This window comes from Caretta caretta, chromosome 1, assembly GCF_965140235.1.
Source record: "Caretta caretta isolate rCarCar2 chromosome 1, rCarCar1.hap1, whole genome shotgun sequence".
Taxonomy (NCBI): Eukaryota; Metazoa; Chordata; order Testudines; family Cheloniidae; genus Caretta; species Caretta caretta.
The window spans coordinates 159,477,496-159,492,555 of record NC_134206.1 but is presented as its reverse complement, the minus strand read 5'-3'; the positions used below and the strand labels follow the sequence as shown (position 1 = coordinate 159,492,555).

Genomic DNA, 15,060 nt, shown 5'->3' with positions numbered 1-15,060 from the left:
TTGCAATTTACATTCCTGTTTTAGATGGTGAAAAGAAAGGGGTTCTGGATGCCCAAATTTCATTATATATAACCTGATCCTGCCCTATCGCTGCCCAGCCCTATTCTAGCTCTCACTCGGCCAGCAACATGCGTGACAGTGGGGTCACAACAAAATGAGGGAGGCACTAAAAGCAGCCAGGGAGGAAGCTTAAAGTTAGGAGGGAAGCATTATTTTAACATATCCAGTTATTTTTAATCACTTTGACTTCAAGAAGCAGAATCTCGGAGGCCAATAATTTCCAGGTGTGAACTATAATATAACATCAGCTCTGATTTGGCCAGAATCAAAATTGGCTTTAAAATGAATGCTGAGGTAGAGTCAAGTGTGTGAGATCTGGTTCCTGTCTGTCTGATGTTCAAGGCACAGAAGGGGGTTAGTGCTGAGAAGGAAAGACGTGGACCAGTGCAGCAGTTTTTCTAATATCTTGTTTGGTAAATGACTACATTGGATGGTTCAAGATGTGCACTGGTAGGCTCGGTAATTGAGATGCAAGGGTTCCATGGGGAAAGCATTAATGAGACTACAGAGGTGAAATACCCATTGGATTTTCTCTTTGTTCAGAAGCCAGTTGTCATCACCCATTTGCAAAGGAGAAAAACAGAGGAAAGTTTTTCCTTATTCCAAAAATCTGGATGTAATAACAACTGGGTTTTTGTTCCCTGGGAACAAAGAAATAAGAAGAGTGATGCCAATCTTTGCTGGTACAATGACCAGGATCATTGTTATTTCTGTCTTCATTCTCTGGACAGCCACAGGGCAAGGGAAAGGAAATGTCTTTACAGGTGAGTAATGCACGATGAAGCTGAGAAATGTTGGGTATTTTAGTTTGGATATGATGAGATGTCCCTTTATGCTAAATGAACCAGTGATTGTTTCTGCTCTATAGAAACCCAGCTTTGTCTCATTGACCACATAAGAATCCCCCAATTAAGAAAACCTGTCATTTCCCTTTAGCCAGAAAAGAGAGGTTCGAACTGCAGCTTTATGCTTAGTCATGTGCCGATTTTAATGAAAAATCCTTTTCCTTGTCTTGAGGAGTATCTACAAATTAAAACTAGCAAACTTCTAGAGATGTATGAGGTGGCAAAGGCGAGAGTATAGATGGCACATCTTTAACTCTCACCCTCAGTTATCGGCTGTGAATGGGAATAATCCAACTAAGTGACCATGAAAATTTCTGGCTTTGGAGCACCAGTTTTAATTCCTAGTTTACTCTTAATTTCTAGACTAATTTATTATTTATTTAGATTTGAACAGCTTTTAATTTTTGGCTGGGGTTTTGTTGTTTATTTTTTAAAAATTGCCTCGGTGGCTTTGAAATTCTCAGCCAAAATATATAACCCATTTCTTAATCATGGATTTTTCCTCAATAACCCTACCAAAAATCACATTTTAAAAAATCCCCCTACAGAAGGGGGGAAAGGCTGAAGATACAGAGATCTTTTTGTGCTTGCTTCAAAAAAATGTTTGAGGTTTTCAGATATGAGAGCCTAGAAAACAGAACCTTTCATTCAAATCTTTTCAAATTTTGGAGGACAGAGCAGTTGTTTGAATCCCCTGGATTAGGACCCACCCACATGGGTTTAATTGTAGGTCACATCAAAGCAATTAAGGACTTTGTCTCTAGTTCATGGTTGGCTTTTGATCTCAAGCATTCTTGCAAATTTCAGCCCAACATGACAACAGTTGATCTTGTGAGTTTTCCACAATTTCGGATGAAAATCTAGCATGAACAACTCAGAAGTTTTTGGCACCGGTAAATTTGACCATGATCCCATATACCAGGCCTGATTGGTCTTGATCATGAAATCAAAACACAGCCTATTCCTAATTCAGAGTCTGAGCTGAATACTGACTAACCAATGCAGCTCACCTCTTATAATAAAATAGTCACATTGCTGCTTTTGTTGTTGTTCCTTTAGTATAAGAGCTTCGTACTTTGCCTGCCCATGCTTGAGATTGCTAAAATGAAAACTGAAATGCTCAAAGATGACAGATCTAATGTAACAGAAGTAACTTCAGATGATTATGTGCTTTGCTAGTAATTTCAATCGTGAGTTGGCAGAAACACATCCCGTACACTTTAATTCCTGCTGATTGGGAGCTAATGAGCAAAGAATGCCAATTTGCTGAACAGACCAAATTGTGCTAAGCCACAGTGCTCAGGAGAAACTGCTGTCCCCAGAGAACTGAGCTCTCATAGTAACAAGCGTTATTTTAAATTAGACTGCACTGTGGGCCTGATCTAGCTTCAGAGAAAGAGAAGCTGGAACTGTGCTTGCTTCTGTTAGCTTTGGTTCGGTCTCTTTAGAAGTGCATCTTTCTACACTCTCATGGGAATCCCTCAAACCTGCTTTCTTGGCTCTGGCAGTTTCATCCCATGCCTAGTGAAATAGCCATAAAATTGAATTGCATACATCTGGCCTGACATCAGTGCTTTTTAATTATATACTTTCACTTGGTTTTCAAACATCTGTACCATTTTACTTTCTAGATTTCATATCAGTATATATGTTGAATGTTGCTACAAATCCCAAACTGGTTTTGGTTGCCCTGGAAGCTTTAGATTTGTAATGATATCTTTAGACTGTCTTTTCAGCTCTGGATGTGAGGACATATATCTTTAACCTTCCTCTTATCTCATTGTGCTGTTCTGTTCAGGTTCTTATACCACACTCATGGCAGTGAGATCTGAGCACTGTTGTCATGGTGATGAGGGTGGCTGGGGGCATGCAGAACAGCCCACACAATCCTAACATTTTAAATTGTAACACTGCAATTCTTGAACATCACAATTTTGATCTATGAAACCGAGGAGCAGACTCCATCTATATGTATGGCCTCCTCCATCCCAGTAAAGTCTGAATGCCATAATTATTTTATGCTCACAACACCCGAGTCAGGTAGCATTATCCCTGTTTTATAGCTGGAGAACTGAGGCAGAGAGAGAGATTAAATGAATTGCTCACAATCAGACAAGTGGTCTGTGGCCAGATCCTTCATGGATGTAAGTCAATGGTGCTCCATTGAATTCTGTGTATATACACTGACTTACACTAGCTGAGGATCTGGCCCTCAGTTCCAGCTTTCCAAACAGACCTCTTAAAAATGAACCCACCAAATTTTCAATTACACATTTATGTGCGCACAAATACAGGGTACCGTTTGCTTACAAATGTGGTGAGCATGTTTTTTGGGGTGTGTGTGTGTGTTTGAAAATGTGATGTATAAGGACCAGCATCTAAAATTTTTACACTGAATTAGTTTATCTATTTTTTTGTCATCTCTGAGTCATTTGTACTGTACATATTTTGATTGCATGCTTCTGTTTGGCTGACCACAGTTCTCTGAGAGCCCTGAAAGGTGCAGCCCCACCACACTTTGATTTCTGTATCCACTTCACATTTAACTTATTAAAAGCCCCTTCCATCTTTCTCTGTGTGTAAAGTTATACCAGTATAAATGTATTTATCTGATTATTCTTTTCACATTTCCAAACGTCACCCCTCCCATTTTTATAAAAGCTCAAGAGGAAATCATGTTGCCTATCATACAACCCTAAATAAAATTACTTACAATTTTACTCTAATTAAATACTATATTTCATTTGCCTTGCTAGTCTACCTTTTTTTAATGACCCCTCTTGATACTTTCATTTTGTTGCACGTGATTGGGATTCACCCATTAAGCTTTTCAGATAAGTCAGTTGATTTTATTATCAAATTAAGTATTTGAATGTTTAAAACTGTTTTCTCATAATCTGAAATAAGTCCGCTGAAAATACTATAAATACCAATTCCATCCGTAGGAAGGCCCTGATGCTGCCAGCATTTCTGAATGTGCAGCACTTTACTCACACGAGTAGTCCCATTGAGAGTAAAGGCAAGCACACACATAAGGGTTTTTCAGGATTGAGGACTGAAAAGATCCTCTTTTATAAAGTGATCTATAATACACTGACACACATTATAATTGTATCGGTCATAACTTCTACTTTAATAAAACAAAGACTTTAGCCAAGCATCACCACTAAGCCTTTACTTGAGACAGCATAAAAACAAAATACTTCTCTCTCAAGTTATCTGTCCCTCTAATTGGGAGCAAATTTTGGGTTGTGTCATTAAGGAAAACTTGTCATGATCTGTAATCTTTCTTTTTGTGAATCCCACATCAAATGCAATTCATCAACAACCTCCCATTAATCCATGCTAGCTCATCTCTGTTGTTTTCCTTCTACAGCAGGCCTGTTTAAGATTTTGAAGATGACTGCTAAGATCAAGGTCAGGGCTTAAGAAGCAGAGATTTGAGGCTTAATTTAACACATGGCTTTATGGAGGCCCTGTTAAATTTACCCTCATCTAAACTGATTTCAGGTCTCAAAAGACATAGGGTCAGATTTTCACCCTCAGTATAAATTGGCATAGCTTCACTAAAATCAGTGGAGCTCTGCAAATTTATAACAGCTGAGGTCTGATTCATAGGATTTATATTGATGAGCCACTAAAAAATTAGAAGGGTAAAATGGAAAGTCCAGTGACATGGTCTTCTGGGAATGCTTGTCAGCGGAAAGATGTCTGCAAACGTTGTGGGGTCACCATGCTCTTGTCTTCTAGTATAGTCTTTCAAAGGATGTTGTTGAGGCACTGAAAATAAGATGGGATGAAGCACACAAGGGAAAAATAAAAAACCTAATGAGCTTCTCCCACTTCTGATTTCTACGTTTCCAGACACTATGAACTTTGTCTTTTTCCTCAGAAAAATCAAAGATGTTCTGAGTCCCTTAGCTCACATGTGAATTTTAGACTAATTTTGTTAATGTCCATAACATTTATTCAAGTTATATTGCTATTGTTCTGCCCAATCTCTCAAGGCATTTATGTTTATCTGGAGCTTCTCACAAACTGCATAGTTTTTACTAACCAAAAAAACTCCCACTACTAATTGCCATCAGCAAACTTCACCTGTCCACTTTCTCCAGTAACATTCTTTCTAATAATGGCCTTTCTGAGAATCAATCATTCATTAAATGGCTCTTTTTTCTTATATCATAACCCAGTTTACATCTAAACACTGAAGGAAACTCATTCTGTAATGCTAGCAGCTAACCCTGATTTTTTAATTTTTTCTATTTTTTAGAAAAAGGCCTCTCCTTGCTAGGCTACCATCTGTGCAACTATAGCGTGACTAAAACTGTGTCTAAAATGGCTGCCTACCAAAAGTCATATGAGAAACACACTTCTTGTGGAGGATGGATTCCGTGGATGGTTTGTCCTAAGACGTCTTATAAAACTCAGTATCACATCATTGAAGTCCCTGAGATTATGAATTTTACAGATTGCTGTGAAGGGTATGAACAAGTTGGGTTCTATTGCACTTTATGTAAGTATTAGAATAATTATTTAAATAAATATTCCTTTTGTTAGGTGATTGTAGATTTTGACTCAAAAGGCCAAGTTCACTGCTGGTGCCAGTCCATTGCAACCGCTGAGTTGCATCAGTAGGTCATCGGTAAATTTGGTTCAAAATGTCCATTTTGGAAATGCATTACTTTGCCACGTATACAGCTTGTCTTTGTATGTGTCAGGGTTGGTGCACATTAGTAGAGCAGTGTGGAGTAGCTTGCACAGTCATTGCTTGGTGCTGTACCTGTTCTGTGTATGACTTCATTTTACAGGGCTATCAGTCAGGACTGCTGGAAACATGCCGGTTTAATTTCACGAGGACTTATTTTAATATTTGCTTGAATTTGGAGCCATGGCAATTCCCGGCCCTCTTCAAGTTGTGCTTTGAATTTTGAGTTCAAATGAACCTAAAAATTCAAAGGAAAACTTATGCAGCAGCTGCCTGCTGTCATGACTCCTTCATGAATCCACAAGTTGTCCCAGGTTTGCTTGAAAAGTTGGAAAATGCAGTGAACCTTTCACTGAATCTGATCTGACTTTCTGGTTTGTAACAAAACTCCAAATCTGATATGTTTCACCTGCCGTCAGACCACGTTGAACGTTTTGCACAGGGCCGCTTGTTGTCAACAATAAATCCATGTTTTAAAAAACTCCCGAAGGTTACAGATACATTGAGTTCCTTAGAGACAGTGGGTGGGATTTTCAGAAGTACTTAAGGGTATGTCTACATTGCAGCCTCCCAGCTCAGGAAGACAGATGTGCACTAACAGGGGTTGAGTTAGTGTGCTAAAAATAGCAGTGCAGACTTTGCAGCAGGGGCTAGCTACCTGCGTATGGACCCCAGGTATCTGGGTGGGCTTTTACTCAGGTGGCTAGCCCAAGCCGATGCCTATGCCATAACATCCACAATGCTATTTTTAACATGCTAGATCAAAGAGAGAGAGCGCGTGTCTGTCTAGCCAGGCTAGGAAGCATGCTCCCAGCTGCAGTGTAGACATACCTCCGTGACTTGAGAGCCCAAGTATCATTGGCTTTCAGTGGGACTTCAAAGGCACAAGAAAGTACTGGTATAACTTAAGGTGTGGCTTTCCTATATCGTTAAACCAGTGCAAAAGTTTGTGTGGGCACTAATTTTGGTGATGAAAGTGGCTTATTTCCGTTTAATTAACCTGTTCCTAATTGACTTTAAGTTAATTAAATGGAAATAAGCCACTTTAATACTGAAATGTGTCCACACAGCCTTTTGCACTGGTTTAACTATATTGGTTTAAAAGATGATTCAGGTTATACTATACTTTCTTGTGTACATAAGCCCTTATGCTCTAAGTCACTGAGGTGCATTTGAAAATCCATCCCATATCATGCACTGCAAACGGTTTATGCAAGTTGTCGATCATTTATTGCTTATTAAATCACTCTTTTTGGCAATGTAAGATTTCAGTTGAAATAACTGGAACATAAAAGTGGTCTCTGTGTTTAACCCACCTTTTTCTCAAAATAATCTAAGGGAAAAAAAGCATAGTGAGACACAAATTCTTCCCTGACTTATTCCTTCATGCAATTCTGTTGACTTCAGTCTTTTGTACTGGGTGTAAATCAATGCAGAATTTGGCCACAGACTGTAATATTTCCAGACAGTATCTTCGGGCTGGTGGAAAACTACTGTTGGTTATACAAAATTTCCAGGCAGAAACATCAGGTTGGTGGAAAACTACTGTAGATCAAATCCCTCCTTCAAGAACCACTTCTACAGTGTAAAAAATTAACCAAATAATGGCATGGCGGAGTAGCAGTGAGGATAGTTGATATTTATTTATATAGCACAAACCAACAAAAATTAATTTTGGCCAAGAGTTTGAAAAGTGACTAGTGGTTTTTGGGTGCCTCTGTTTTGGGATGGATGCACATTTCTGAAAATCAGGCCCTTTTAAAGAGCCTCAGTTGGACATTCAAAAATTCAAAAATCGCTAGTCTCTTTTGAAAAATATCCTGTGCAATTAATGTATATTTTTAAAACAAAAAGCTTCTTTAACTAACAGTTCAGATGCAGCAGTGTTAGTGCAAACAACATCTACCATGATATACTTAATTTTAAAAACAAAACCAATATTGAAATATATGGAAATTGCCTGCACTGTTTAGTTATACAGTTCTCAAACCAACCTTTAATTAGCACCATGCCATTAATTAGCACACCTATACTCTGGAAATGTTTGCTTATGGCATGCTATAATTTTGACTATTCTTTTTAAATTAATTTGGGAGTATTTTAACAAGCTAAAGAATTTGCATAATTTCTAGATGATTTCTAGCATTAGATTATTCAGGCATCTTACTGTGCTTTTCAGGACATTAGTCATAAATTCCATGAATTGTAATGCACTGTCTAGACAAACGCTTAAATAAATGATGAAAGGAGGACATTTGGAACTGCTGGAATTACTGCACTGCATGCCATTGGACTATTGTTTTTTCCCTCATGTTATCCACAGTGGCTTTCTCTATGTGCTTAGCCTTGGAGTGCAACCTATTCCTGTCCATTTTCCCACCTTTACTTTTTATAAGCAATCAAATCCCTCTGCCTGGGAAGGCAGGCCTAGGGGCTTTTCTCTGTTGGGGGGGAGGGATAGCTCAGTGGTTTGAGCATTGGCCTGCTAAACCCAGGGTTGTGAGTTCAATCCTTGAGGGGGCCATTTAGGGATCTGCTTTGGGCAGATTGGGGATTGGTCCTGCTTTGAGCAGGGGGTTGGACTAGATGACCTCCTGAGGTCCCTTCCAACCCAGATATTCTATGATTCTATGATTCTATGAACACTTGGGTGGAGAGCAGGGTTAGGAGTACATGACTGGTATGGTTTCTTCAGTAGCTCCTTTGAATGTTAATTGCACCTTTGTGACAATATTATACACGCAAGAAAAGATGTTAAAAGAACATTAATATGGTTGCAAAGTCAAGAACTCAGAAGTTAGGAAATGCCAGAATGAAAGTTGCTTGTGCAATCTATGTTTAGCTCCCTTGTGGGTATGAGTTAGAAAAGAGTCTTTAATTACATGATCACTTACTATTCTTTCCGCAGGACCCCTGCCTCATTTAGTACACAAGATGGACCAGCTCTGGGGAGGAATCAGAGTTGTGTAGTAAAAGAAACTGTTGTCTGTTGGACTTCTGCTTTATTTGTTGTAGAAGTTGGAAGGTGTATATTGAACAAGGCAGGGGAGTGTGGGAAGGGAAAGGATAGTTTCATGGTTCAAGCAGTTGAATGTTGCCCTGAAGAATTGGATTCTATCCCTTCCTGTGCTGCAGAGTTCCCATGAGGTGCTGAGCAAGCCACTTAAGACTTTTCAAAGGTCGTCACTAACAGTGTGTTCCTTATTTTCTGGGTGTTTGACTTGAGACCCTGGGATCTGATTTACAGAAGAGCTGAATACTCACAGCTGCAACTGTAGTCAATGGGAGCTGCACTTTGAACATAAGAAGTGGTGTCTAATGCTACATATGCTGAAAAATCAGGTCCTAGGCCTCTCAAATTGGGCACCCAAAAAGAGTGGATACTTTCGACCTTAATCTCTTTGTGACTTAAGTTTCCCATTTGTAAAATGGAGATATTACTAGCCCACCCACCTCACAAGGGTGTTGCAAAAGAAAATGAATTAATATTTGTGATGCCCTCATGCTATAGTAATGAGCGCCATAGACAAGCCCCTGAGGAAATCAATAGTTCTGTCTTCAGAGCAGAGTGTAAATAGTATGCAGTAAATAGGCCACACATTGAACGATGAGGGTAGAAGAAAATACTGAACAGCGGCTCATGAAGTGAGTGAGCACTATCCACTCTGTGCACTGACTGAGGCAGGAGTCCTGTGGAAAAATAGTATCAGATCACATAATTAAAGACTGTATCATAATAGATAAATATGCACAAAGGGGCCGCATTAAGATTGCATAGACAACCTTTCTGATTTTTAAGATTGCAGCAGACTTCCACCTCCCTGGCTCCCAGTACCAGTCTCCTTGCTCAGCCAGAACCATTCCCCGTCCTCAGGCCCCAATTCCCTTCCCATCCTCCCCCAAACTCCAGTCCTAGTTTCCCCCCAGGCTCCTTATCTAATCTTCTCATTCCACCCTGGTCTGGCTCTTGTCCCTCTGGATTTGCATCAGGCAGCTTTCTCCTCCATGTGGCTTGGAGGACTGGGGTGGGGTGTCACGGAAAGCACTGGACAGAGCAGGAAGGTTGACCTGGCATGGCCCATAGCAGCCTAGAGTAGCAATTGCAGGGAAAGTCCTGCACAGCCCTGTGCTGGAGCATGCTCTGTGCAGATGGAACCTTCAGAGACACTAGCTGGGACTCTCTACAAGTCTCTAGTGAACATGTGCAAAGTGCATTTTTTCCCCAGGGGCTTACAACTTGGCCAAATTTGAGCTTGTCCCGGGGATGTCAAAAGGCACATCGCTGACACAAAGGCCCCCCTGGCAAATGTCAAGTCCCTGCTCCAAAGCATGGAGGTGCTAGTCCTTCTCAAAGAAAATGTTGCCAGAATTTTTTAACATGGGCAAAACAACGTATTTTCCCCTAACCTCATTCTCAGGAGTTACTGATCTATTCTGGCTAAAATTCCCTACCCTGCAAAAAACAAAACAAAACAAATCAGCCTCAGGCAGACACCTGGTATGAAAATTTCATCCCAAATGGTTAAAGTATGGCAAAATCATAAGTAACTGAAAACACAGGGTCTTTGAAAGTGTTGGCAACTTTAATAATACATGATGCCAGCAGCCCTGCCTATAATCATCTGTCTCTGTTAGCTGTAGCTCACGAAAGCTTATGCTCAAATAAATTGGTTAGTCTCTAAGGTGCCACAAGTCCTCCTGTTCTTTTTGCGGATACAGCCTAACACGGCTGCTCCTCTGAAACCTGTCTCTGTTAGTTCACATTTGGGTCCCTGTGACAGTCGCAGTACTTTGATCTTATGCTATATCGCAACCTCAAGCCAGCTCAGGATGATATGGTAAGGAAAGTTTTGGAGAAAGCTGTATATTATGAGTCCTGATCAGGTAGAGAGACAGAGAGAGGTTAATATTGAGCTAATCATGTCCCTTAGCATCTCTATCCCAGAGGATTCTCCTGCCTAACTAGGAATTGTGGTTATTATATGCAATAAGCTTGTAACTAAGCTTTTGGTTGCTAGGCAATGGAAACAGCATTTCTACTTTAGTATTTGTGTAAAGTTATAGAAGAAGAAAAGACTATCTGAAATTCTACTGACAGGAGACCATTGGTTTGCTCCCAGATAGTATGATGTTGTTTTGCAGATCGCTTAGTTCTGGGTGACTGTTCCCATGATACTTACAGTAGAGAGAATAAATTGATTTTCAAATGTGTCTTATATGATTAGACAGAAATGTGATGTGAGTCCATCTTTGTTTCTCTGCTGATATAAAAATTATGACCTTTAGATTCTAGATTAATGGATGCTATGGCTTTCAGCCAGAACTCAGTGGCATTCCCATCGCTTGCCCATGACTCATTAATGGTTTATGCTGCAGTTTCACATGCTAAAAAAAGAACTGTGTGAAATAGCTGTATTGAACCTCAGACTTTTTTAAAATGAGCCTTGGTTTCAGGATTTGATTGGTTCATAATTCTGAGTCCAAGCTCAGAAAAGTTCAATAAACATTGGCTTGTGGTAGTCTGCAGAATTGGGAAGCTTATTATTATTATTTGTAATATGGTAGCATATAGCACAATAAGTCCCTGTAAAGGGGTGTTTTGGCCTGTTAGGCTCATAGGGAGCCTGAAGACCATGTTCCTGGAACACTGGAGTGAGCAAAGGTGCAGGAAATGGTCAAAGCCAGAAGAGAAGAAGCAGTCCTGGGGAGTTAATAGTTGGATGGGGAAAACCCAGGACACTGTTTCTTTAAAGGTGTGGGATCAAGGAATTCTGTAGTGTAGGGTGGGGCAGGGCTGCGTGTCCTCTATCTCTCAGCCACTCAGGAGGAGCTGTCAGAGGGGAGAGCAGTGTAATATGCTGTTTTCTCCCTCTGAACAGGGGAGACATTGGCAGGAGAAGGAAGCCAGAGCTAGAAGGTTGAGCTCCTGCTAGGAAAGGCTCGGAGTGACATTTTGTCAAGGAAGCAGACGGAAACATGGGAAGATCTCTGCATGTGGTAGAAGAGCTAGACAGGAGTATGAACTTTTGGGTTGTGGTGCAGGGATTTATTCTGGGGAGTGCTGAAGACTGTTTTTGGACTGTTTCTGTTATTAAGCCAGCTCTGGGTGTGGCATGGTGTTAGCCACAAAAAAGACTGGGTAAAGTTCACAAACGGCATGGAAGAGGGGAAAGAGACCCAATGCTGGGAAGCTGTGTCTGCCCAAGAGGAGGTGCTTGGGAGGTGGCCGACCAAGGGCCAGTCCCCAACTTTGACTGGGGGACCTATTGTGTTACTTTCTGTACAAATACACTGAGAGAGAGAGTCCCTGCTTCAAAGAGCTTACAATCCAAATAGACCAGGCAGAAAAAGGTGAAAGAAAGGCTCCACTTTCACAGATGGGGACCTGAAGTGCTTTGTCCATGATTACACGGGACGTCTGTGGCAGAGCTGGGAGTTAGCTGTGTAGCTCATGAGTCCCAATATGGTGTTTTAACCAATCCTTTCTCTCAAGATGGTGAACCTGTCTCCTCTGAGCCAGGCTCTCTCCAAAATATCTGCCCCTCCCTTGCAAAACTCCCAGGGCACTCTCTGAAGAAACATGAGCTAAAGCAGCCCAATATTTGTTGAGGGAGTAGGGCTGCTGGGGTTCATCTTTGTTGAAAACTAACTTTCAATTGAAATGTCAAAAGTTGGTTCCCTGCCAACCCTTTTGGAGCAAACTATAGAACTAAGTCTATGTAGCTCTGTGCCAGGTTGCATACAGCTCTACTAAAACACCTAAATATTTGATTTTGTACATATTCAAAACAAAATACAGTTAAAAAAGTCTAAAGTATGCTGGGCTCAAATCTTCAAAACCGCATGCGCAAATAACTTGCATGCTGGTTACTTGGATGGTGTAAGTAACTGAATGTACAAAGACCAGTTTGAAGTCTAAGACCATGTCTGCACTGTCCCCTATATTGGCAAAATGTATGTTGCTCAGGGGTGTGGAAAAAAATATAAGTTTCACCCGCAGAAGTGGTAGTGTGCACAGCACTAGGTCGGCGGGAGAGCTACCGCGGCTTGTTGAGGTGGTTTTGTTACGTCGATGAGAGAGCTCTCTTCTGTTGGCACAGAGCGGCTACGTGAGCGATCTTACAGTGGTGCAGCTGCATCGGCACAGCTGTGCTGCTGTAAGTTCACTAGTGTAGACATGGCCTTAGTTGGTAATATCTTTAAGCAATTATTATGGCTGCACAGCCAGTTGCAGAAACCGGGCTGCAAATTATGAATATGTAATTTTGCTCATGTATGATGGACACCAGCACCAACACACTGGGGGTGGAACTGAGGTCCTCCAGACCAAAAAGTCTGAGCTGCTGCAGCTTGAGCTAAAAAGCCATGTCTCCTTAGCTGTGGTTAGGCTCCTGTCCTCTGTGGATTAACACAGAGGGGGACCTGTAACACCCACCCACCTGTAGGTTACACATGTTCACTTTAAATCTTGATTAATAAAGCTCACTAGCCTGTTAAAGGAGTATATTTAGTGGAGACACAAGATCTCATTCAATATTACAGCACACTTGACAGAAAAATCAAAATTTTACTTTTAATCAGCACACTGGGATATGAGAAATCAAAACCCCATTAAAAATTGGCAGTGTCCATTTAATTCCAGAGAAGTTCAGTTATGGTGAATGTATTTTTTATCACTGCAACACCTTTGGCTACAATCACAAGAATCATTTTCATTTTCCTCTTGGCTGAAGAAAATTGTCCACTCAGCAGAATGGGACTTAATGAGACCAAAAAACACTGGGCACAGTGAATGGAGAAGAAGAGAAACCATAGGACCCACACGGAAAGACGAGTGGAGATGAACAGCAGCTGGGCCTATGTCTGACAGGAGTGTATGAAGGGAAGGCTCGGAGAAGCCTGATATTAAATCATAGAAAATATTTTCAGTCTTCCTCAGATTGGAACCAACTGTTGGCATGAAGCCAGGAAAATTATGTGCATTTTACTTAGGAAGTGGTAATATTCTTCCTTAGTCACCCTCTTCTTGGCTAAATCTGTTTTAGGATAGCAACCTCATGTAATTCCCAGAAATTAAATAAACACTGTCAGGTTACAAATCATGGGCTGAATTCTGCTCTCCTTTCTTAGTATGTAACCCTATAGCTTTCAGTTGCATGGCAGTGGTGTAACTGAGAGCAGAATTTATCCCCATGAAACCCCCCATTTCCATCCCTGTGTAATATTTTAGATTATAAAAACTGAAGGAGCTGGTGGGGGTAAAACCCAGAATGTCTCAGCTTTTTGCTGTTTATTGACCCTTACATTTCATTCTGTTTGGACTACAGCTGGTCAAAAAACTGGAAAGTGACCTCATGAAAATTTCCAAGTTATTTCTGTTTTGCTGGAAATGTTCCATTTTCCACATTTTACGCGAAGTTTTTTTTTTTTCCATTTATTGCAACCTGTCTTTTCTATTAACTCAAAATGTTGATAAAAATGTCATGGAAAAAATCACAAAAATCAGAAAATGTTGATGATGTTGACAATTTTTTACAGAACACTTCTTGTCTTAAATTGCTATTCTCCCCCCCTTTCCTCAGGAAAACCCCAAGAAGAGACCCTCACCCAGGACTATGAGGAGATGTATCCCTTAGATTCAATATCACAATGTTAAAGAAACCAAATATCACATGCAATTTTGCTGTTAAATGTTTTTATTACACAGCATTGAACAGATCCAATGAATTTGCCTCAAGACCTGGTGTTTGTCCAGAGGAAGAAATGGATTCATTAAACTATTCATGCACACTTGATACTGACTGTCCAGGACTTAAAAAATGCTGTAACTCATCCAAAGGAGCAGGCTGTGTGGATCCTATACCAGAAGGTATGCTGTTGACAAATTCTCAACTCCCTCCAAAAGAAGTAAGCCTTACTTTTTCTGCTGAAGATGAGGACAAACAAAGCAATTGTTATTGTGTATCTTCATAACATAATACATTAATCTGATTTCCATCAATTCAAGGATGATTGGTTTCAATATTGAATCTGTGAGCCCCTGACAACTGGCTTTAAAGATCTGGTGGAACTTTCTTGCTCTAATTCTTCCCCCTGGCTAGTTCTGTCATCTGGATTACATGAGAAATACCTTGGTTTGTGATAGCTGTATATGGTACATTCACAGATACTGAATCAAAGCCCACTGCATTCAATGGGAGCCTTTCTATTGACTCGAATTTGTTCTGAATCAGACCCCAAATGCTTTTATATTTTAATTTGTTCAATTTCAGAGAGAAACCTGAAAAAATATTGGTATAATGTGTCAGTCCTTGTGAAAATGGATTTTAATGAATTAAGCAGAGTGGATCTAAGACTTTTGAATCATTCACGCCTTTTGCACTCCATGGTACGTATAGATACAAAGAACCGAAAGCTCTTGCGTTCTTGTTTCTCTCATTGCATCGA

At 40.4% G+C, this 15,060-nt stretch overlaps 1 protein-coding gene across 1 annotated transcript in view; it reads left to right on the top strand.

Annotated features, from left to right (window-relative positions):
- Window positions 1–446: 446 nt before the first annotated feature.
- The window catches only part of UMODL1 (uromodulin like 1), a 66,271-nt gene continuing 51,657 nt past the window's right edge, over window positions 447–15,060 (top strand). Inside the window, exons 1-4 of the mRNA XM_048865842.2 lie at window positions 447–824; window positions 5,179–5,421; window positions 14,321–14,482; window positions 14,886–15,001. Of these exons, the coding sequence (XP_048721799.2) occupies window positions 728–824; window positions 5,179–5,421; window positions 14,321–14,482; window positions 14,886–15,001 (618 nt within the window). The 5' untranslated portion in view covers window positions 447–727. The remainder of the gene's footprint in view (window positions 825–5,178; window positions 5,422–14,320; window positions 14,483–14,885; window positions 15,002–15,060) is intronic.